The sequence below is a fragment of the Uranotaenia lowii genome, chromosome 3, assembly GCF_029784155.1.
Source record: "Uranotaenia lowii strain MFRU-FL chromosome 3, ASM2978415v1, whole genome shotgun sequence".
Lineage (NCBI taxonomy): Eukaryota > Metazoa > Arthropoda > Insecta > Diptera > Culicidae > Uranotaenia > Uranotaenia lowii.
Window position 1 is genome coordinate 213,568,331 of NC_073693.1, and position 25,422 is coordinate 213,593,752.

General features: G+C 35.0%; 1 protein-coding gene across 1 annotated transcript; it reads right to left on the reverse strand.

The window, feature by feature from the left end:
* Window positions 1–1,636: 1,636 nt before the first annotated feature.
* Window positions 1,637–12,913, reverse strand: LOC129755989 (uncharacterized). The gene is made up of 3 exons (XM_055752733.1): window positions 12,758–12,913; window positions 2,136–2,273; window positions 1,637–2,015 (listed from the first exon to the last, which is right to left on the reverse strand). Exons 2-3 carry the CDS (start codon window positions 2,250–2,252, stop codon window positions 1,785–1,787), a joined length of 348 nt encoding a protein of 115 aa, XP_055608708.1. The 5' UTR covers window positions 2,253–2,273; window positions 12,758–12,913; the 3' UTR covers window positions 1,637–1,784.
* Window positions 12,914–25,422: the final 12,509 nt, after the last annotated feature.

Here is a 25,422-nt window from a genome sequence, read left to right on the forward strand (position 1 = left end):
CCGACTCCTTCTACTAAATTTGATAACTGGAATCGATTGTCCGTTCCTTAAAATCCCCGTCTGCAAATTTTCATCTCAATACTGTTTATTGTATAATGCATAATAACGCCAATATCGTAAAAACATAAAAAAAATTTGGTATGGATGACCCCTTTGGCCGATCCCTGATTCTGAATTTAATACCTGTAATCGTTTGCTCGTCCCTCACAACACTCATGTGTAAATGTTCATATCAATCCAATGCATAATAACGTCAATATAGTAAAAACACTGAACAGTTCATATGGACGACTCTTTTTGCCGACCCCTGACACAAAATTCAATACCTGGAATCAATTTCTCATCTCTTAAAACCCCTATGTGCAAATTTTTGTCACAATCCGACAATAAATAACGTCAATATCGCGAAAACAATATTTGTGTTGTATGGACGACCCCCTTTAGAAGGGTTCATCCGAAAATCTGAAAACATTTTTCATCATTCCTGGTCCTAATGAGTATCCATGCCAAATTTCAGCTCTCTACCTAGATGGCTGAGCCTATAGTGGACAAACAAACAAACAAACAAACAAACCCACAGAAATTGCTTTTTATATATATAGATTTAAAATTTTCTTAAAAATGAATCTCTTTAAAGGAAATCTCTTTCCATTGAGATTCAAAGTATAAATTAGTTTAACTTATATCGCCCCATATCCTCGCACTAAACTATAAACTTTGAGTTCTCAGCATGAGTAATGTTTTGCTCGCGTCGCGTATTAGATTTTTTATTGTTGTTTCTGCTGCCAGACGTGCTGAGAACAGTAGCGTCCATTACCAGGGGGCTCAATGGAGCCTTTTAGTATGGGGGAGTGTGGTGGGCCGCTACAAAAAAAAAAAAATAAAAAGCCGTTCAAATATCACGTCACGCAATTCTAGAAAATTTTTGATCCCCCTCTACGTAACAAATTCGTACGAGATTTTATAATCAAAATCAACAAGTATCCCCCCCTCTCCCCCCTAGACGCGTTATATATGGATCCCCAAAAGACAATTCGAATTTTATCAACTGAATGTAGTAAGTAATAAGTTAATTATTGCATCTTATCATGCGTTTTATTTAGTTATGCAGCCAGCTAGAGAATAAAATGATGTTTAATAATTGGGCAAGAGAAGATTGAGCAGACCAATTGTTGCACAATCCGATATTTCCTCTAGTTCTATAGGGTTCGTGATTTTTTTTTGGAAATCATGGTTTCAAAATAGTCCAACAAACAATGAGTTCTAGAATTTTTGATTTCAATAACCAGTGTGAAACCTACAGTGTGAACAAAAAAAAAAAACTTAGTAAATATCCAGCACTTTTTTTAAGGTTCAAATTTGAAATTTGAACTGAACAAAAATAATGGAGAGGATTCAATCCCTAAACACTACCCTGTATTTTCTGTTATGAAGTTAGAAAGAAGTAAACTTGGGCCTTTCAAATCTCCTTGTTTGTCGAGTAAGAACAATGTGCAGTGAAGAAATTACTCCATTCATACTGTCTCAAAAACCAATAAGCCACACTGTATGGATCGTTCTTTTTTAATAAAAATTCATAAAAAAATCGTATTGAATAATTTATTGTTCAATATTTACAAATAAATATTACAGATCCTACGTTTTGTACTTCTAGTATTGCATCTATCCGATGCACTATCTACTACAGGAATGATTTATCCTATCTATGTACACAATGTTCAATAAAGAAAACAACAACAGATGCAGCATCATCGGAAAGCATTTTCACCTTTCTGTTTCTAGGCTTAACGTCTGCGAATGAATCCGGCGTTCTTGATGATTTTGGCAATACGATCGCGGGGGATCTTATCGGCAGCACGTTCGTAGACGGGCATTTCCTTATCCCCAAACCAGGATTCCTTGGCCAGCGCTTCAGCAATGTGCGGGTTTTTGTAGAAATTGTTCTGCAGCTCAGCCGGATATTGAGCTTCGTGCATGGCGTTTTCGACCACAGCCGGATGAGCCAATGGCGGTTGCTAGAAAACAAACGAAAACAAAAACAATTAAAGAGAGATGGAAATTACTCATTTAGCTTTGTTTGCCATTTAATTGACGTAATTTGTTAAGTGGATTGTAGCAAAATTGACCAATCAAACCTGTTGGTGGACCGGCTGATGTTGCAGTGCCAGTGCAATTGGTTGGTTAAGATAGATCTGAGCGGATGCTCCGGAGGCACACAGCAGGGCGAAAGTGAAGACGATGAGTCCGTTCATTTTGCGGTTGTGCGGGTGAATCTATGGGGCAACGATTTAATTAGCATTATTGGAGCGAACTTTCAAATACTCGATGTGCTTAACACCGTCAGAGCGTTTGTTGCGTAAAACTACAAACGTAAAAGGTTTGAGATCGGATTTTTATTTGTCGACGAGTTATCGATGCATGAATGCACGTGTCTCCGTGTAAAAAAGGCGATGTCAAAGTGATGGCATTTTTATAAATAAGAATTCGGATTGCTTGGAGATAAGCTAAAAGTAGTCATAATACTGTCTCAGAAATAATCGCTCCGAAATGGAAACAGCAAGAGATAGCCTCGGTGTGATAATGGTTTTATTTACCAACTGAAACAACATTCAAAATCTTAGTTGAGGAATTTGAACTAGCTTGACCCCGATTTTTATCTGTTCACTATTTGTACTCAGGAACAACATTTCAGAACTGAAATATTAGAATAATAAACGAGACTTCAGAACTCGAATACAGGTGATCTTTGAATTCATGAACTGCTGAATTCTTAACTTTAAAATATTGATAATAAGTTGGAAATAAGTTTTATCTTGTTATTTCGTCTTCAGAAAAACTTTACATTTTTTCGGGCATAATTTATTAATCAGAGATTAATAATGTTAGAATTAATTTAAAAACAATAAACGTTAAGTTTTACAGTTGAAAACAAGAAATTTACTGGTTGAGAAAAAAAATGTTCATGTTCATAATGAGTCATTCAAATAATTCACAGTATAAAAAGAAATTTATTTTTAACTTAAAATTGTTTATAAAATATGTAAAATTTTATTATAGACATATTCTTATTTGATTATTGGCATTTCGGTGAGTTAAACAATTAAAAGTAGTATTATGACAAAAGAAGGAAAGCATTGATCTTTCAACCTTATCAAAGCTTGAGCACTTTGGGTAGAAGAAATCGAAAGTGTGAACGGGCTTTGATTTATTAACAGCTTTAGACGTCTTGGATGATTATTTGCTGCTCTCCGTTTTGATGTTGATAAGAAACGAGGAAGAAACTCGTTGCATTCAAATCCACATCGAAAAATGGACGGGTCGAACACATGAGATTGCATCCGACCGGGCATAATATCAACCAAAAAGCGCTCGCATGTGTTTCCCGCACAGGTTCTATTGCTGTGACAATTCTATCGATGCGTGCTACTTTTTCGGGTAGGTACGTCAGATGGTTGCTTTTATTATTTCGCATATTATCCATCCGACGCCATACTTTTTGCCAAATGCATCGTGGTGAATTGTATTGTAATTGTTGTTATCCCATTTTTCCCCTCTCCTTTATCTAAGTTATTAGTTGTTATCTTATTTTGATAAAAAAAATGAGACAACACGATTTAAGAATTCGGATTTCTGTTATCTGATTTAATGAAAACTTATACAAACGGCTCAGAAAAAAGGACTTTCTCAATTCTTATTGAATCAAATAAGAGAGCCAATGTCACAGAATATGTACATATGTAACTATAGAATTTATTTGTAAAATTTCGAAAAGATCCGTTTAAAACACTTTTTAGAAAATGTTACTCAATCCATACATTGATAGACGAAAATGCGTTTTTTTTTTATAGACACAAAACCTCTGTAAGAACCTATTCTGGATACTCAAATTTGGCTTGATTTTCAGATCTATAGTCTTGTCGAAGTCGGAAACCATTTATCTGATTTTAAGACAATCAATAGACAATAGAATGCAGTATTTGAATGAAATGTACTGAGAAATCAAAATCGAAATTTTTATTAAAGTTTTTGTAACAATATCATATTTTTTGTATAGTTTGTTTCTGATCCAAGAATCAGTGAAATGAGTTTTTTTTATAGCGAATATTTCATGTTCAATTGAGATTTTTTTTATGTGAATATCTTTTGAGCGGATGGATGAAAATTGATTAAATTTTCAGAGAAACTATCTAGTAATGTAATGTTTACATGTGCAAAATTATGTGGCGATCAGTCAAGTAATTTTTGAGATAACGTCTAACGAACAAGTTTATTGACTTAAATTTTTCGGCAACATATGCGCCATCTTTATAGCATACTTTGAATTACCGTTTTTCTAAATCACGGCTATTTTAGTTCTATTTAAATTCTATTTAAATTCGTTCTTCATTTCCTGGAGTTTGGCCTCTTCAGGATGAATAACTCGAGAGAGTTAAAATCCTAGAAAAAAAAAGAATTTGACCTTAAAAATACTTCAAGTTTGTCTATTTTATCGAAGCTATGACAAGTTTATCAGATTCTCCACCTTTTGCAAGGCAACAACATTATTTACTCTTTATCACTCTATCACAGTTTTATTTTAACAGCAAGAATCTGGATCCAACCAAAACAGAATATAAACCTTAATGAAACCTGTGAAAGTGCCATGGAAGAAAGCGGTCGCTATTGTAGGGATTTTTTTGGCATGTTTGGCCGTTTATTTTGCCAATCGTTATGTACCACTAATTGATTTGCTTCTTCCACAGATCGTTAGCCAAATTTTGAGCTAAATATTTTTTTTGAAATTTCTTTCATTCCTTGGTCTTTGGATAAGGAATTACCATACAGACAATTTTTTTTAAAAACTAAGTTATTCTAGTTATGTCTTGTTTAAATTCACGTTTACACACATTGAAATCATACGGATGGTACACTACATTGAAACATTCACAGCATTCGCAGCTCTGCGAAGTAGTTCCACCACCTCGTGGTGCAGAGTGGAAACGTGTCTGCTTTATGCATATGTACGGCCGAGAGAACTAGCCCCCCCCCCCTTATGAAGACCCTCGCTATTGAATTTTGATCACGGCAATGGAATTTCTATCGGAAACCGACTCCATTGGTGAAGGTGTAAAGCTTAACCGTGCCGATGTACCTGGAAGGCTGGCGGGTCGTTTAGTCACGCCAGTCTCTAACGGTTGCCTGTGGGGCACCGGGACACACCCCACAGTATCCCAGTCCTTGCTGCGCTAAGCAGGTCACTGGCGCAGTGGACCGTTCGTTACCTTGCCACTCGTGGGATTCAAAATGAGAAAAAATTCAAAAGAAACAAAAAGAGACGGAACGGATAAAGGCGAGAGCCCGATTGCAGATTGGGCTGGTCAAACTTCCGGTTTCAGCAGCAAACGCCGCACTTAGGTGTGGGCGGCTAAAGGTGGGATGGTCTATCTGTCAGATATCCATCCCCCAGCAACCGGATCGGTGCTTCAAGTGCTTGTTGAACGGTCACAAGTCGTTCGACTGCACTGGGCCAGACAGAAGCGGCATATGCTGGCGCTGAAGCGAAACCGGCCACAAGTCGGCTAACTGCAAGAAGCCTGCTAAATGCCCTGTCTGCGCTGGAGACCACGCTGCTGGCAACCCTAGGTGCCCCGCCTACACAAAGGCGCAGGCGGTTCCACCCCGGGTGCCAAGAGCATAGAGGTCGTCCAACTTAACCTCAACCACTGCTACACAGCACACCAGCTGTTGCGGCAGATGACAGTTGAGGAAAAGTTGGACATCGTGCTAGTGGCAGACCCATATCGCAGAGCTGCGAATGGCACTAATTGGGCGACCGATGATGCCAAACTGGCCGCGATATGGGTAACAAGTAGTTTCCCCATACAAGAAGTGGTGGCGACGGAAAACGAAGGCATGGTGGTGGCCAAAGTTAACGGGATCTACTTCTGTAGCTGCTATGCTCCCCCAAGATGGTCCTTGGAGAGGTTCGGCACTATGGTTGAGGAGATGGTAGATGTGCTAACGGAGAAAAGCCCTATAGTTATTGCTGGCGACTTAAACGCGTGGGCCGAAGAATGGGGTAGCCGCCTCACAAACCCCAGAGGTCAAATACTTTTAGAAGCCCTGGCGAGGCTTAATGTGGATGTGGCCAACGTAGGGAACACCAGTACCTACCAGGGTTGGAACGGGAGCGAGTCAACCATAGATGTCACCTGCGGCAGCCCGGGGTTGGTATGCAATTGGATGGTGAGCGAGGCCTACACGAATAGCGATCACTTTGCGATTCGCTATCGGCTAGGCTCAAGTACGCGGACAGGTAGACGCGAGTCTCGTACAGGAGAACGCCTCTGGAAGACAACGTAGTTCGACCAGAACGTCTTTGTCGAAGCGTTGCACTGGGAGAGGAACCTGGACAACCTGTCCGCGGAAGAACTGACGAGGGTTCTAGCTCGCGCTTGCGATGCTGCGATGCCGAGAAGGGCCAAGCATAAAAGCACTAGGCCACCCGTCTATTGGTGGACGGAGGAAATTGCGGGTCTGCGTGCCGACTGCCATAGGGCAAGGCGCAGGATGCAGAACGCAAGGACCCAAGAAGAGCGAACGGAGCGTAGGCCACTCTTCACAAGCGCGAGATCGGCCCTTCGCAGGGCCATCAACGCAAGTAATAGGGCACGTTTCAAGCAGTTATGCCGTGACGCCAACGACTGTCCATGGGGTGATGCCTATCGGATAGTCATGGGCAGAACTAAAAGTGGGGGTGCACCACCTGAAACGTGCCCCGATAAACTGAGAGTCATCGTCAATGAGCTGTTCCCACATCACGATGTTACCCGCTGGCCAACAGTCCCGTATGACTGGGACACCAGCGCTGAAGAGCGAATAACCTCGTGGATACGTATAAATTGACACGCTGGAGTATGTAAGAAGAGTCTACACGATAAGTCAGGGTGTCAATAATAAAAGTTTGCTGAAGTTCGGTATGACTTTTTCAAGCGTGGCCAGATTTACAAACATTTTGCAGAAGTAATTTCAATGTGTTCAGCAAATGTGAACCTGTTATCAATCTTTACTCCAAGATCAAATATGGACTCCACGTTTTCCAGATAACTTTCAGATAGGTGGAAGTCTAAATTGACGATGTTTCGTGAGCGGGTAAAATTCACTACCTTACATTTTTTGCATTATTTAGCATGCATCCCGTTCAAGCGGCACCAGATTTCATGCCTAGCGATATCAGCTTGCAGTGCCATACCATCTATACTACTCTGAATCCTCCTAAAAAGCTACAGATCGTCAGCATAGAAGAGCTTGTCAGAGTGGAGTGTTTCACATAGATCATTTACAAACGTAATTAAAAGTAGCGGTCCGAGGTGGCTTCCTTGGGGAACTCCTGACGGGGTTTCGAATATTCCAGATCGTGATTTTTTGAAAGCGCAGCGATTTGTGAGATACGACTTGATCCACTCAAGCGACCAAGTTGGAAAATCAAGTCGGTCCAACTTTCTGATGATAAGTATATCGTGCAGGTCTCGATCGAAAGCTTTTGCAAAATCGATATAATCGAGCCCATTTGACAACCTTTTTCTAGGCTACTGCTGATTAAGCTTACGTAGCACATCAAGTTGCAAACTGTCGACCTCTTCTTCACAAAGCCATGTTGTGATTCGGATATAAAAGGTTTAAGGCGGCGTAAAGTCTTTCTCGCATCAAAGCTTCGTATACTTTAGAGATTGAATTCAAAATTGAGATGTGACGATAATTTTCGACGTTGTGCGCATTTCCCAATTTGTATATTGAACAAATAGCCGCGATTTTTTATGCGCTAGGGAACGATCGTTCATTAAGTGACTGATTTAGAATACTGCAAATTTAACCAGCTAGAGATGCAGTACAATATTTTAAAATCGATGGCGATATGCAGTCAGGACCTGACTGAACCTTTAGTTGGGTGAACAGAAGACAACTTTTGGTTAACATCTTGTTCAGAGAAGCACGGTAAGGGCAAATTAATGTCATAGGAAGGCAAAGAGTCTAGGTAGTTTTTGTCTTGGAATACATCAGCAGAGCAAAACACACTTCGGAAAAAGTCTGCAAAAATATTAGCCGATTCGGTTGGATTACCAGCATTTTTACTCTCGTTCTTCTCCCGAACATTCAGGCGAAACTTTTCACTGACAAATTTCTGACAGGAGATCTGTTAAGTGTCCGCTAGAAGTTCGTATCGATTTCCTCCAAGAAATTTTAAAAATTTCACCCCGCTAACCGATCTGTCATTTTGTTCACGATTTAACCACCGTATTTTGTTTATTTTATCGGTGGACAGCGTTTTTCATCATTAAGACACGATGTTTGGTCTGTTTTTTTGTTTGTCGGACGAATCAGACAGAGAAATTTACCTGCTTTACCACTTCTCCAATTGAAAGGTTTGGATGGCGCTTTGTTAAGCCCCTCACTTCCAATACTTTCATGGAATGAATCATTCGTTCTTTTATGCAAATTTTTGCACATTTTTAGATCCTCTAGAACCCCTAGAACAATTAACCACATGAATTATGATCGCATAGTTGATTTCCAGCAGTTTTGGGGCCTTTCAATGGGGCACTTCCCTGATTTTTCACGCTCAATTTTCATCAATTCCTTTGAAAGTTATTCACAAATGAAAATGTTACATTTTTTCGAATACAGTCCTTAAGATTAAAATCAGGATAAGGGTTAAGATTGGGATTTGGATCAGGATAAGGATAAATATATACATATATTAGGATTAGGATAAGAATTAGAATTATGATAGGATTAGGGTAGGATTCGGAAAAAAGATTTGGAATAGGATTAGAATTAGGATTTGTATCAGGATGACGATTAAGATTAGAATTAGGATTATGATAAGAAATAGGATTAGGATTACGATTGGGATAAGGATTAGGATTTGGATTAAGATTAGGATAAGGATTAGGATTAGGATAAGGATTACTATAAAGATATGGATTAGGATCAGGATAAGGTTTAGAATTGAGATTCAGATTGGGATAAGGATATGGATCAGGTCCATGATTATAGTCTGAATCAGGATTGGAATAAGAATAAAAATGAGAATAAAGTTGAGTATTAGGATCAGGATAAGGATAAGGGTCAAGATAAGGGCAATCATCTGGATGAGGATCAGAATTAAGATAAGAATAAGTATAAGGATAAGGATGAGGATAAGACTTAGGATACAGATCAGGATTACGATGGGAAAGAATTAAAATAGAGTTGACTTCAAAGACATGAAATCCAACAAAGCGTCTGGGATCGATTGCATTCCTGTTGCAATTCTCAAAGCCGATGTGTGCCTTCCCGATCAGGAGAGCATATCAAAATAATAACTCAAACGTATCTCACCAAGATATTTACATCTGATTCAGTTATAATTAAGTACTCCAAATTTTCGATTTTAAGTTTCTCCATTCTGAAATATATCTTATTCTGATTGACAAACTTGAATGGGGTTGAGCTCATATTCATTGATCAAGATTTTTGTCGGATTGTCCTAAAATAAAATGATTATATCTTATTTTGATATACGTACAACTTTTTCTGAAACACGGACATCGAAGTCAACGGCTCAAATCTTACATTAACGAGTTTCGCTCAACAGATTCATAAATTTGAATCAAATTTTGGGGAAACCAAAAATGGGGCATGGTTTTATCAAATAATGTGGTTTATTGACCTTCCACTAGAAAATTTTCTCGAAGCACTCATATCTTGATAAGTTATAATTTTGATATAATTTGTTCTGTCCAATATCAAACTATGCTATCTGAACGAGATATAATCTTGATATGAGCATATCAAAAACTGATATAATTTAGCTATGATCGTATAGATTTTTTGATATAATTTGAGATATTTTAACATCCTACGAGTACTGAATTATAACTCATTTAGATAGAAAAAAGATAAGTATCAAAATATCTCATTTTGATATAATTTTGTTTTTCCCTCCTGATCGGGTTGCCAGCACAAATATTGCATTGTTACTTCGCTGACATCTGGTACACATTTAGTAAGGGACATTCCCAGTTGACTGAATCCAGGGTCCCCTCGTGAAGGTCCCGAAAAAACGGGACCTGAGCGAGTGTGGAAACTGGTGTGCATGTGCATAACTTGTATCTGTACAACTCTCAAAGTACTCTGCAAAGTGATCCTAATCAGGATCCAGGAGAAGATTGACGCTACATTCCGATAGCAACAGGCTGGATTCTGATCGGGACGATCATGTGTGGACCACATCACAACGCTACGAATAATACTGGAACAAATCAACGAATTCCAGGACTCTCTTCTGCTGGTGTTCGTTGATTACGAAAAATCATTCGACCGACTTAACCATGAACACATCTGGATGGCTCTAAGATGACGAAGAGTCCCAGATAAACTAGTCATTCTCATCGGAGCACAGTATGAGGCATTTTCGTGACATGTCATGCGTGACATATCTTGGCTGATCCAATCCCGGTAACGGCTGGAGTGAGACAAGGATGTTTCTTATTATCGCTTCTTTTTCTCATCGTAATCGAACAAAAATCCGAAACTCCAACTCAAACGTCAAATTCGTATTGTTGTGCGGATGCGAAGCTTGGTGCACAATTGCGGTGACGACGCGAAAACAGCTTGTGTTTTTGTAAATCGCTTCTTGCGGAATATCATCCATGCTTGGTGGCTTGGCAACTGGATCTCAAACGTGAAACGGCGTTAGGAACGTAAGTGGAGATGGCTATCCCTATGGCAGACGCTGTGAAGAGATGGAAATGAGATTTGCAACGAGGTGTAGTATAGCCTCTGAAATCTGTACAGTTGCCGAAATTCTTGGCTGGCAGCTAGTAAAGACGCTAGCTCCGGATCGTCGGTAGTGGAGATGTTGTATCTCGGCCCTATGCATCGGACTTTCGGCGCCCGACCTTTGAGAAGGTAGATAGAATTAGTTTAAGTATTAACATCAGGGTGAGGATAGGATCAGGGTTGGGTTCAGAGTCAGGGTTAAGTTCAGAATCAAGATCAAGATCAGTTTCATGATTATCTTCAGGTTCAGTATTAAGATCTGAATTGGGTTCTTCATCAGGATCGAAAACAGGATAATAATGTTGATAAATATCAGAATCCGAATCAGGAACATCATGAACTTTTTTTTTTAACTTTAATTCATGACAATATTGTAACATGAAATTTAAAAAAATTAAAAGTGCTTTCGGATTCAGACTTCAGATTAAATGGTTTTTGTTACTAATTTCTGCTCAACAGATTTGAAGTAGGAATATCAATTAAATAGCAAAATTAAGGCTACTATCGGTTATTTCGACCGATAAAATCATTTCCTTATTCACCAAAAACGCTTTCGGACGCTGCACATTAGATGCATTAGCTAAATTGCGCGCCTAATGTTAGTGTGGAATAAAAGCGATATGACGTAACGAAAAATCGAAAGAAACAAAAAAAATCGTGCTCAACTTCTGAGAGCAACGGTTTTGATCAACAATTTTTACTAATATCGCAGCCACGCCGGTTAAAAACTGGCTTTCGACTACTGGAATCCCTACTACCTTGTGGTATGGCCCCTGCGATAATAGTTTAATGTCGGTTGCATAAACGCGCTAAAGCTTATTGCATTTTTTATCTCTCTTTCTTCGTCTCGTTTTGCATTCGATCGAGATCGTGTAAGCTTGGCGACTTGGCTATCTTCGTTCTACACCTCGGGTCATTCGAGAGCTATTTCCATTTATTCAATTTACCGATAATTCATAGGTCATTATCCAGGCAAAACAGCTCACTTCCGACCGATTCTTCCACCTGATTGTTATTGTGCGAGAGATGCTGAGTTAGGTATGCGAGGGCAAATTCATTCCTGGCGCTCACAAGGAAATCCCTGTCTGCTCACAGCTCTTGGGTAAATCGGCTCTATGTGGCTGGTTTAAAGCGGACTCTGGGCGCTTAATAGCTTTTCTAGATATATGAGCCACATGAAACACGATCAAGATTCGAAACGGATAAAAAACTGATTAGTTGATGAACAAAGAGATTCTCGTGAAGCGAGTGACTACCTCCAGATGAAGACCGCTTGACAGAACATTTGCATGTTGACTGACATCTCAGCAAGCTGGGTTTTATATTTTAACAACGTTATTTTATTGGCAGAAATAAAATGATGAGGATAATTCGGCAAACTCGTTACTCGTTTTTCACTTAACAGGGTCCTTAAAATGCAGATAAGAAGTTGAACTTTAAGCTGTGATCTAGTTGTAAAGTTCAAATGAGATGGGAAATTCAGAGTCCTTTCGATTTGATAAAAAAAAAGCCGAATTTATAAAATCAAAAACTTTAATAAGACCTAGAAGTTTGATAAAATTGATAAATTCATTTTTCAAATTGGGTGAAAATTTGGAAGCTTTCTAACAACGATAAGTTTTATTTTGAATTTTTAAAAACTCCTAAATGTTATTTATGGACCCAAAAAAAAAGTAATATCACTTTAAAAAAATGGTGCTATCACATTTTCGAAAATATTTGATACCTCAATATTCACTACTTAATTACAGAATTTTTATGATCTTCATGGTTCTCACTGAAACTTCATGAACCTTTCTTCATTCTTCTTTAAATTTTATTCGCACTTGATTTTATCAGTTGATGCAATCACGTTGTAACAGGTTCGTCGTTTCCACTGTCTAATAAGTCTTTTCTTTGTTCGGGCACATCGAATTGGTGATCTTCCACGTTTGTAACGTTTTTTAATACTTACACAAAATTGAAGTTTAAACTAAAATCACTTTAGATGCAACCTTCGGAAGGTTTGAAGGATGATGTCCTTTTTGCTAACGGTTCAGAACTGTAATGCTTACTAGCTGCTGACGAAACGGATCAAGTTCTTATATATCGGCATAAGCTGAGTGCTCTATTTTGCTGACGCCGACGAGAGGAATGAAAATCAGACAGAAGAAAAAAAGAGGTAAGAACGGAGTATTTTTTTCTCACACACGCGTCTGATAACTCTATGAAACACGCCTCCAAAGGGGTTGTTATTGATGATAGTAAAGGTACCTGATAGAAGCCGAGATAGTGGGCAAAAAATACTACCGGCTGAAGCAATAGTGGTAGTACTGGTAGGATTACTACATTAAATTCCTTTTTCAGGGCGTGTCGATGTACGATTAATTTGACGGTTGAAAAGAATACAAAGCAAACAAACAAAACAAACAAAACAAACAAAACAAACAAAACAAACAAAACAAACAAAACAAACAAAACAAACAAAACAAACAAAACAAACAAAACAAACAAAACAAACAAAACAAACAAAACAAACAAAACAAACAAAACAAACAAAACAAACAAAACAAACAAAACAAACAAAACAAACAAAACAAACAAAACAAACAAAACAAACAAAACAAACAAAACAAACAAAACAAACAAAACAAACAAAACAAACAAAACAAACAAAACAAACAAAACAAACAAAACAAACAAAACAAACAAAACAAACAAAACAAACAAAACAAACAAAACAAACAAAACAAACAAAACAAACAAAACAAACAAAACAAACAAAACAAACAAAACAAACAAAACAAACAAAACAAACAAAACAAACAAAACAAACAAAACAAACAAAACAAACAAAACAAACAAAACAAACAAAACAAACAAAACAAACAAAACAAACAAAACAAACAAAACAAACAAAACAAACAAAACAAACAAAACAAACAAAACAAACAAAACAAACAAAACATACAAAACAAACAAAACAAACAAAACAAACAAAACAAACAAAACATACAAAACAAACAAAACAAACAAAACAAACAAAACAAACAAAACAAACAAAACAAACAAAACAAACAAAACAAACAAAACAAACAAAACAAACAAAACAAACAAAACAAACAAAACAAACAAAACAAACAAAACAAACAAAACAAACAAAACAAACAAAACAAACAAAACAAACAAAACAAACAAAACAAACAAAACAAACAAAACAAACAAAACAAACAAAACAAACAAAACAAACAAAACAAACAAAACAAACAAAACAAACAAAACAAACAAAACAAACAAAACAAACAAAACAAACAAAACAAACAAAACAAACAAAACAAACAAAACAAACAAAACAAACAAAACAAACAAAACAAACAAAACAAACAAAACAAACAAAACAAACAAAACAAACAAAACAAACAAAACAAACAAAACAAACAAAACAAACAAAACAAACAAAACAAACAAAACAAACAAAACAAACAAAACAAACAAAACAAACAAAACAAACAAAACAAACAAAACAAACAAAACAAACAAAACAAACAAAACAAACAAAACAAACAAAACAAACAAAACAAACAAAACAAACAAAACAAACAAAACAAACAAAACAAACAAAACAAACAAAACAAACAAAACAAACAAAACAAACAAAACAAACAAAACAAACAAAACAAACAAAACAAACAAAACAAACAAAACAAACAAAACAAACAAAACAAACAAAACAAACAAAACAAACAAAACAAACAAAACAAACAAAACAAACAAAACAAACAAAACAAACAAAACAAACAAAACAAACAAAACAAACAAAACAAACAAAACAAACAAAACAAACAAAACAAACAAAACAAACAAAACAAACAAAACAAACAAAACAAACAAAACAAACAAAACAAACAAAACAAACAAAACAAACAAAACAAACAAAACAAACAAAACAAACAAAACAAACAAAACAAACAAAACAAACAAAACAAACAAAACAAACAAAACAAACAAAACAAACAAAACAAACAAAACAAACAAAACAAACAAAACAAACAAAACAAACAAAACAAACAAAACAAACAAAACAAACAAAACAAACAAAACAAACAAAACAAACAAAACAAACAAAACAAACAAAACAAACAAAACAAACAAAACAAACAAAACAAACAAAACAAACAAAACAAACAAAACAAACAAAACAAACAAAACAAACAAAACAAACAAAACAAACAAAACAAACAAAACAAACAAAACAAACAAAACAAACAAAACAAACAAAACAAACAAAACAAACAAAACAAACAAAACAAACAAAACAAACAAAACAAACAAAACAAACAAAACAAACAAAACAAACAAAACAAACAAAACAAACAAAACAAACAAAACAAACAAAACAAACAAAACAAACAAAACAAACAAAACAAACAAAACAAACAAAACAAACAAAACAAACAAAACAAACAAAACAAACAAAACAAACAAAACAAACAAAACAAACAAAACAAACAAAACAAACAAAACAAACAAAACAAACAAAACAAACAAAACAAACAAAACAAACAAAACAAACAAAACAAACAAAACAAACAAAACAAACAAAACAAACAAAACAAACAAAACAAACAAAACAAACAAAACAAACAAAACAAACAAAACAAACAAAACAAACAAAACAAACAAAACAAACAAAACAAACAAAACAAACAAAACAAACAAAACAAACAAAACAAACAAAACAAACAAAACAAACAAAACAAACAAAACAAACAAAACAAACAAAACAAACAAAACAAACAAAACAAACAAAACAAACAAAACAAACAAAACAAACAAAACAAACAAAACAAACAAAACAAACAAAACAAACAAAACAAACAAAACAAACAAAACAAACAAAACAAACAAAACAAACAAAACAAACAAAACAAACAAAACAAACAAAACAAACAAAACAAACAAAACAAACAAAACAAACAAAACAAACAAAACAAACAAAACAAACAAAACAAACAAAACAAACAAAACAAACAAAACAAACAAAACAAACAAAACAAACAAAACAAACAAAACAAACAAAACAAACAAAACAAACAAAACAAGCAAAACAAACAAAACAAACAAAACAAACAAAACAAACAAAACAAACAAAACAAACAAAACAAACAAAACAAACAAAACAAACAAAACAAACAAAACAAACAAAACAAACAAAACAAACAAAACAAACAAAACAAACAAAACAAACAAAACAAACAAAACAAACAAAACAAACAAAACAAACAAAACAAACAAAACAAACAAAACAAACAAAACAAAAAAAACCATTTAAAGAGCACTCAAAATTGGTATGGAACAAAATATTTTCAAATAATTCATTTCAACTTCGAAACAACGAAAATCTGGAAGAAACAAAATTTTGTCACGTGCTAATCCACGATCGATGGAAGCGTACAGCTTCCAAACAAACTTGTCGGTGGCGTCATGCATTGCAGGACCTGACGAGCGCCCTGTTTGGTTGTGTTCTAGCAAACCTGTTGGAGACGTCATGAGTCAAGTGGCTTAAGGTAGGTTTGACTTTGCGACTTAATGAGAGTGGGTAGGAGGTAGAAATGTTTGAGATCGATGAATGATTAAAACTGTGCGTTATGGGCCGATAATGAGAGACTTTATCTAACGGTAGTGTTTATGACAAATTAACAAGTAAGTTAAACATCAAACAAATTGATCTGTTTTGATAACAGTGTAAGCAATTTTAGTTTCAGAATGGATAACGGTTTTAAAGGTACGATAAACATCTTTATATTGCCTCATGTGGTGAAATGTTTTATGTGAAGTATCATGAAATTGCAAGAAGTTATGCATTTAAAATAACAAATCTCGCGTGAGCTTTCATTACGTCGTATAAAACATCTTAAGAATTCAAAGAAAACTGCTGCAAAAGTTATCAAAACAATTTAAAAATTTGTATTTTACCTATCTATAGAATACGTTGTCCATGCTACAAATAACCTAAATGGAAAGAAAATGCGACTAGTTTATGTCAGTTTTTGTAATTTTTTGTAATAAAACTGTTTGTTTACATGTTGTTTACATGTCATACGGCGTAATGAAAGCTCACGCGAGAAACATTCATTCGTTATGAGAAATGGTTAAATTTTGAGAACCTTATGAAGTTTACTTGCTTCGTCTGTTAAAGGATTTGAAGCTTTTAGTTTATTTTTATTATGAAACACAAATCTATACACATGGATTTATACTTTGCAAGGAGTTTACAGTGGTATTAAAAGAGAGTGAATTTACATTTTACAGGATTATATTAATGTTTTTTCATAAGACATCAAACAACTTGTAGCTAATGGATATAAATCTACGGAAGTCTTGTAATGGCTTTGCAATTTAAAACAATATCATAATGGATATTTAAATCCATTTTATCCGATACTCATATTATTTTTATGTATAAGCTGTGATAGTAGACTGAGTCGATTCGGGGTCATTTTTGAATTTCTCAAACCCTGGGGTCTAAAAAGCTTTGTCTTGGTCCAAAACTCATCCATGATTTTTTGCAGAATTTTTAAGTAACGTTTATATGAGTAAATTTGAACTTTTAGGTTTGTATGGGAAAATTGAATATTTTGTACTGAAAAATCATTTTTGTTTCTTCTGTGGAACCGAGCCAGCTGACAGTTTTTGTGCCAATTTATAAAATTCCGAAAGGAAATTTTCCGCTGAACAACTTTGTAGAAGACCGTAACTTCGAATCTTATTAGGCAAAAAAGTTATTAGCTGTTTAGCAGAGGTATGTCTTTTCGCAATGATAAACAATAAATTCAATTGACATCCCTGCTTGGTGCCAAGCGAGGTATTGCACGGCTACTTTTCATGCTATACTTCGCGAGACTCCAGGAGTGATGTCAATTGAATTTATTATTTATCAATGCGAAAAGACATACCTCTGTTAAACTGCTAATAACTTTTTTGCCTAATAAGATACGAAGTTATGATTTTCTACAAAGTTGTTCAACAGAAAATTTTCTTTCGGAATTTTATAAATTGGCACAAAAACTGTCAGCTGGCTCGGTTCCACAGAAGAAACAAAAATGATGTTGATTTTTCAGTACAAAATATTCAATTTTCCCATACAAACCTAAAAGTTCAAATTTACTCATGTAAACGTTACTTAAAAATTCTGCAAAAAATCATGGATGAGTTTTGGACCAAGACGAAGCTTTTTAGACCCTAGGGTTTAAGAAATTCAAAAATGACCCCAAATCGACTCAGTCTACTGTGATAGCCTAATTCAACAAAAATATTCCATATACGTAAGGGGTAAGTTATTCTAAAAAATCTTGAATGTTACAGACTCCGTTCGTTTTTGGCAACATGCTCGAATATTTTGTGTTGCCAAAATCGAATGTTGCCAAAATCGAACGGTTTTTTTTCTGAAACTTTTTTCCCTTATTTTTACAAAATAACTATTTTTATTATCATTAACGTTATTTTAAGTCAATTTCCGACTATTTTTAGTTTTTTTTATAGTTTTTTTTCTCAGGTTTTTTATGCATTTTGCACTACTTTTGTTTTGTTAGTAATCTTTGTTTTTTTGTCCTTTTAGCTGTTTTTGTCATTCTTCATCATTTTTAAGTTGATTTTCACATTTTTAGTCTTTTGTTTGTATTTGTTTCAATTTTTTTTCAATTTTTCATCTTTTTGTATTTTTTGAGTACTTTATAAATTTTATAAAAAACTTTAGTTTTTGTTGTTGTATTCTATTACCATTTCTGAACGTAGAAACGTTTTTTGATGATTGTCTAAATTATATTGGTCCTGTTATAGAGAAAACTAAAAGGTAATGTCGCTTCTAAAAACCGTTCGATTTTGGCACATGTGCCAAAATCGGATGTTGCCAAAATCGAATGTTGCCAAAATCGAATGTTGCCAAAAACGAACGGGGTCTGTATTTAGTGTTGAAAAGTGAACATTCCGACACTGAAAACAGTATCGAAAAGCGCTTATTTTCAGAATAAAATTCAGTGTAGAAAACCAAATTCCACGGCCTACTTGATCATCAATTTTCAGCCGTTGTCATGATCGTCTACATATTGTAATTTGTTGACATGGTAGGTAAATATAAAAAAAAATCAAGGGAATTTTTCAAATTTGCATAAACTTGTGTATGCAACTCGATGAAAATCATAGTTATGCATTGAGTAAGAAAAAGCTTAATGCATAAATATCTGTTTTTAATAGTAAGAATAAAATATTCTGTCATATGAATTACAATAGGTACTGAAATTTAATAAAAGAAACAGCAACAACTGATGTGAAATACTGAACTACCCAGCTCCTACAGCAAGAAACACACCCACTTTTAGTAAATTTTTACCTCCTCATCTGCGTCGCTGTCAGTCTCATAAAAAAACATAACCGTTTTTTGCGTAAATACCCCATTGAAGTAAACAACAACAACGCAACACGCCGCCAGTATAGCCAGCCGATCGAGCACGTGAATACCGTTACTATCCCAAAAGCTGCCCCTAGCCTAGCCGGAGATTCCGTTTTGACTCACACGTTGCCCCACGCGGGGAAGTCGTGTGATCGTTTCGTTTTTTTTGCTACTTTAATCATATCTCGAATAAGGAAGTGATTCTCGCATCAAAACCACACCGTCTCGTCGTCAATCCACCAACGCGAGCAAATTAACGGGTGTTCCTGGGCAGTATTTTTCACGTTAGCTAGAAAAATCCGACTCAACACAGCTGACAATGCTGCCCTTTATGACCGTTTCTTTAAATTTAGTGTGCAAAAAATATTAAAGTGATCCTTGTATGGCGGCACAAAAAACAACAACAAACAACAACTGGTGGACGCGACAATCCGCTCGTCGTAAGCCCACCTTCGCGATACAATCTATAACTGCAGCAGCGCTTTAACCTCGGTAATGATCTTCGAGAATCGGCAATCATTGGCTCGAAACTTGGGTTGGCTTGGCTTGGCAGGTGATACGTGTGGAGCAGAATTCCACTTTCGGTTTCAGGCGCTTTTTCCTTATCCGCATGCAGCGCGATGACTGTTTGATGCTTGAAGGGAAAAGTATTAAGATAGCGTTACATAATTTCGATGATTACGAGTGTCACATACAGAAATATCGAAAACCTTCGAAAATGCCGGATGAATTTAATGCTCTTGGGATGATTGATTCTTACTGTTGAAAGTTTAATAAAACGGTAATTTAAAAATGTTATTAAGCCTTTCATAGGACGTTCAAAATACTTCTGGCCTCTGCCTAGAGTAAACATAACATCGAAAACAAACAATAGACAGCGAATAACAGTACGACGATCGCAAGATAATGTAAGATAATTAGTTCGTGTAAAATGGAAAAATTATACAATTAATAAATTTAATTTTAAGGTCCACTGAGGAGGAGCGAGACGCCAAAAGTAGCTCGAAACTTTTGGACCAACTGGCAAGTTTTAATTTATGCCGAAAAAAGCCGATGAAAACAACAAACACTTTATAATATTTACAAATGCTAGAATTTGATATAAGGAATTCGATGTTGTAAGTTGGTTATCAACCATGGGTGCACAGATTCACCGCAGTTTCTAGTGAAGGGTTCACGTGCATTCTTTATTTATTTATTCTATTTATTTATTACAAATCAACGGAACACATATTGGTCCAAATGATGACTTAAAATTAATATAAAAAGCGTACTTAGTCTAATTAAAGGGTTCTCAATACACTTAAAACTTTACTACGGAAAACATCTCTCGAAACGTCGAACTCGAAGTGCTCAGAAAAACGGTTGAATGTTTTCATTTCACCGATTATAGCGCTATTAGCTCCATAATTGTTCAAACGATTGGGAACATACAATCGAAGATCTTGGTTTCAAAGTCCACGGGTTCGCACACTGAGAGGAATGGCTTCTAGGAGCGTGGGGCAGTCAATTCGCGATGTCAAGAGATCGGCGACGAAGGAAGCTCATGTTGCGTTTCTGCGGGCTTGAAGAGTGTCTATGTCTATGAGACGGCATCGATGTTCATAGCTTGGCAAGTGAAACGGGTTTTGCCAAGGCAGGTGTCTAAGGCAAGCTTGCAAAAAATCAACTCAACGAGTAAAAATCGGCTCATACGAACGTGAGTGTGAGGCGGAACAGAAAAAAATCCACCCCAGGCTGAGCGAGAGTAAAATAAAATCAAGATTCCTTTTTGAACCTTACTCACCAAGCACCGCTTACTCGCTCCGAAAAAAAATCGCTCAAGTGGTGAGTAGAGTCAAATTGATGACTAGAAAATCTGCTCAGCACAGCACATGTGATTTTTTCTTCGGTGGTGAGTTGAGCAGACTAGCAAGGAGCCTGAGTCTGATGGGAAAAAAATCCGCAGAGTAAAAATAAAATCCGCTCTCAGGTAGGCTGATTTTAAATCCTTGAGTCGGGAAGAGTCTCTTGGTTTTGACTCGCTTGAGTATTTTTTTTGACTCGCTTGAGTATTTTTGTTTTGACTCCGATTCTTTTCGGCTAGCTTGATTTTTTTTAGATTTTGACTCAAGGTTTTTCTGGCTTGCTGGAGTCGTTTGATTTTGTCCGGCCTGAGTCGTTTTTTCTACTCGCTTGAGGCGAATGGAGTTTGGATTCTGGCTCGGCTCGTCGTTCGTGTGGAGTGCACTGGTAGAGATGATTGATTCTTTTACCTGTATTATACAGGCTGTATATACCGGGACAAGCGTCGGATGTCTGGTTTGAACCAAATTTGTTCTATTCGCGCTGTTTGCTTGCGTCGCTGATTGTAGTGCGCTATATAAATTACAAAAGAGTTTTTAATTTCTATCTGTAAATATAATTCATTTAGAAATTGTTTTGAAAAATGACGGCATAAGCCAATTAAGTTTGTAATCATACAAGAAACAATACGTTAACGCAATTATTTATTATGGTCCATTTTAAAATTTTCAAAACTACTTATCATTTTTATTGATTATTGCGAAATTGCGTTTTGAAATTCTAAAACTGTAATTCAAAATTAAGAATTCCCTTTCAAAAATTCAAAATTTGACATTTTTAATACAATTTTAATACAATTTTATTATTTATATTAAAATTTTTGAAATTCGTAACTCAGGGTTGAAAATGAGCCCTCGAAATTCACAATTCCCTAATCGAAATTCAAACTTCAATCATCTGAATTCTAAATTAAAATTCAAAATTTGAAACTCGAAATTCAAAAATCAACCTACAAAATGCAAAATTAGAAATTTCAGATAGCAGATTTCAGAAATCAAAATTATAAATCAAAAACACAACATTTGTAATTTAGCATTCAAAATTCCATATCAAAAATTTGGAATTCATAGTTTAAAATGAAAAATCTTAAATTTTAAATTCAAAATCCGATTTAAAATCAATTTTAAAAATTTAAAATTTAAGATTGCCAATTCTAAATTCCATTCAAAATTCCAAATTCCAATTTCACAATTCAATATACAAAATACAAAACAATTCAAAATTTTAAATTTAAAGTTTAAATTTTAAGTTTAAAATTCCAAATTTTTAACTGTTAATTCGTAATGCTCAACTAAAATTTTCAAATGCAAAATTCTAGATCAAAAATTTAAAATTTACAATTCAATGACAAATTCTGAGTTATTAATTCTGTATTTCGAATGATGAATTGTGGAATTGAAATTTTGAATTACTTTCGAACACTTATTGGATATTATTCATGATCTAGAAATGCTCATGATGTTGTAGTATAGTAGTTTTTGATTTTATCACGGTCGAAAAAAAATTTCACCGTGAATATGGCAAAACCGTTGATATTTTCAGTGGTGAAAAGGTTTTGTATCAATAAATTTTGATCATAAGATGTAATGTAAGATTACTAAACACAAAGGATCGATTTCAGTTCAAATTATTCATCTCTTTAACAATTTTAAGATATTTTCTTGAAATAAAAACATGTTGAATATCAATTTTATAGTCTTCATCTAATTAAAGTGAATTATTAAGTTTTTATGGAAATTTAACCTTTGATATCTCTTATGTCAACGAAAAATGCATAAAAAAATTAAATCTGCAAATTTCAATTTTTATTATTTTAATCTTCACACCTTTGCTTAAGTTTACCTTGTCGAAAAACATTTTGAAATTTGTATAACTTAGACTATTAAAGTGTGTTTCTCGAAATCGTTTATGGGTAGATAATCCTTTGTTTTTCATATGAATTTGAAAAAAACTAAGGTCCTGGAATGGTTTCATGAACGATTTCTTAAAAAGCGTGATAAAATCAAAACAATAACCGTGAAAAAATCGAGCGTGAATTTGGCGAGTATTGATAAAATCGAACAGTGATAAAATCAAAAAACTATAACTGTAATTATTGAATTTGGAATATGTTATTTTGAATTTTCAATGAAGAATTTCGATTTTAAATTTCGTATTTTGAAAAAAGAATTATGAATGTTAAATATAAAATTTTGAATGTTGAATTTTGAATATAACATTTTGAATGTTAAATTTAAATTATTGAATTTTGTAAGTTTTGAATTTAAGTACTTACATAAATTTGAATTTTAAATTTCTTAATTTGGATTTTGAATTTCAAATTTAAGATATTTCATTTTAAATTCTGAATTTTGAAAATAGAATTTTGAATGATTAATTTCAAATATTTTGTTTTCAATTTGTAATTTTAATTTTTGAATTATATTTATTGCATTATAATTTTGAATTTTCAATCTGGAATTTTTAATTTATAATTATGCATTTTTAGGGTTCAATTTTGAATTTTGAATTTCAAATTTTGCATTTTAAATTTTGCGTTTCAAATTTTTTTTTTCTGGAATTTTGAATTTATTATTTGAAAATTTGATCGCTGAAGTTTGAATTTTTAGTATGGAATTTGGAATTGTGAATTTTGCATTTTGAATGCTTATTTTTGACTTTTAGTTATGAATTTTAAAATTTTAATTGTCAATCATAAAATTTGTACTAAAAATATCAAATTTTGAATTTTGAAAGTGAATTCTTTATTTCGAGTTAAAGTTTTAAAGTTTCAAACGCAATGATCAATAAAAATGTTAAGTAGTTTTGAAAATTTTAAAATGGACCATAATAAATAATTGCGTTAACGTATTGTTTCTTGTATGATTACAAACTTAATTGGCTTATGCCGTCGTTTTTCAAAACAATTTCTAAATGAATTATATTTACAGATAGAAATTAAAAACTCTTTTGTAATTTATATAGCGCACTACAATCAGCGACGCAAGCAAACAGCGCGAATAGAACAAATTTGGTTCAAACCAGACATCCGACGCTTGTCCCGGTATATACAGCCTGTATAATACAGGTAAAGGAATCAATCATCTCTACCAGTGCACTCCACACGAACGACGAGCCGAGCCAGAATCCAAACTCCATAAGCCTCAAGCGAGTAGAAAAAACGACTCAGGCCGGTCAAAATCAAACGACTCCAGCAAGCCAGAAAAAACCTTGAGTCAAAATCTAAAAAAAATCAAGCTAGCCGAAAAGAATCGGAGTCAAAACAAAAATACTCAAGCGAGTCAAAAAAAAATACTCAAGCGAGTCAAAATAAAATACTCAAGCGAGTCAAAACCAAGAGACTCTTCCCGACTCAAGGATTTAAAATCAGCCTACCTGTGAGCGGATTTTATTTTTACTCTACGGATTTTTTTTCCCATCAGACTCAGGCTCCTTGGGAGTCTGATAAACTCACCACTCGGTTGAGTAGGGAGTTGATCTTGAGCAAGAGAGCCAAGAGTGGTGATTTTATTTGACTCGGCTCTGTCCGGGTTAGCTTGAGCGGATTCTCTACCCAACTCAGGCAGCATAAGGATGGAGTCAAAGAAAAACTCGACTCGGGCAAAAAAAATCAAAATTCGCAAGCTTGGTCTAAGGGCGAATCGCAAGAAGCGCCGCTGTATAGCCTCGATCCGTACGGCCCCATTCTGGTAGTAGTAACACCAAACAGCTGATGCATATTCAAGGATAGAGCGAACAATACTGCAATACAAACTTTTCAGGCAATACACATCCTTGAAGTCCTTGGACACTCGAAATAAGAATCCAAGACTTCTCGAGGCTTTGTCGACAACGTAGTTTGTGCGTGTCCTGAATTCCAGCTTCCGGTCTAGAATTACACCCAGATCATTGATGTGTTCTACGCGTGCGATTGGCTCATCGCCGAGGAAGTACTCAGCGGAAAAAGGCTGCCGCTTTCTTGAAAAGCTGATGACTGCACATTTACTGCGATTTAAAGACAGGCAGTTTATATCACACCAGTGTGCGAAGAGGTTAAATTTAGTAGGAAATCAATATCGTTCTAGCCGTTGATGTTGTAAAATAGTTTTAGGTCATCAGCATAGCATTGCTTTGGGACTTCGAGCAGTGAGAACGCATCGTTGAAGTAGATTGAGAAGATAATCGGTCCTAAATGGCTTCCCTGAGGCACACCAGAAGAAGCAGTGAATTGTCTGGAGAAAGAGTCCTCCGTACGAACTGTTAATTAACGTCCTGATAGGTAGCTCCGGAACCAGTCAAGAAGAGTTCCACAGAAACCCAGGCGTTCGAGCTTTCCAAAGGCAATATCGTGGTTGACTTTGTCGAAT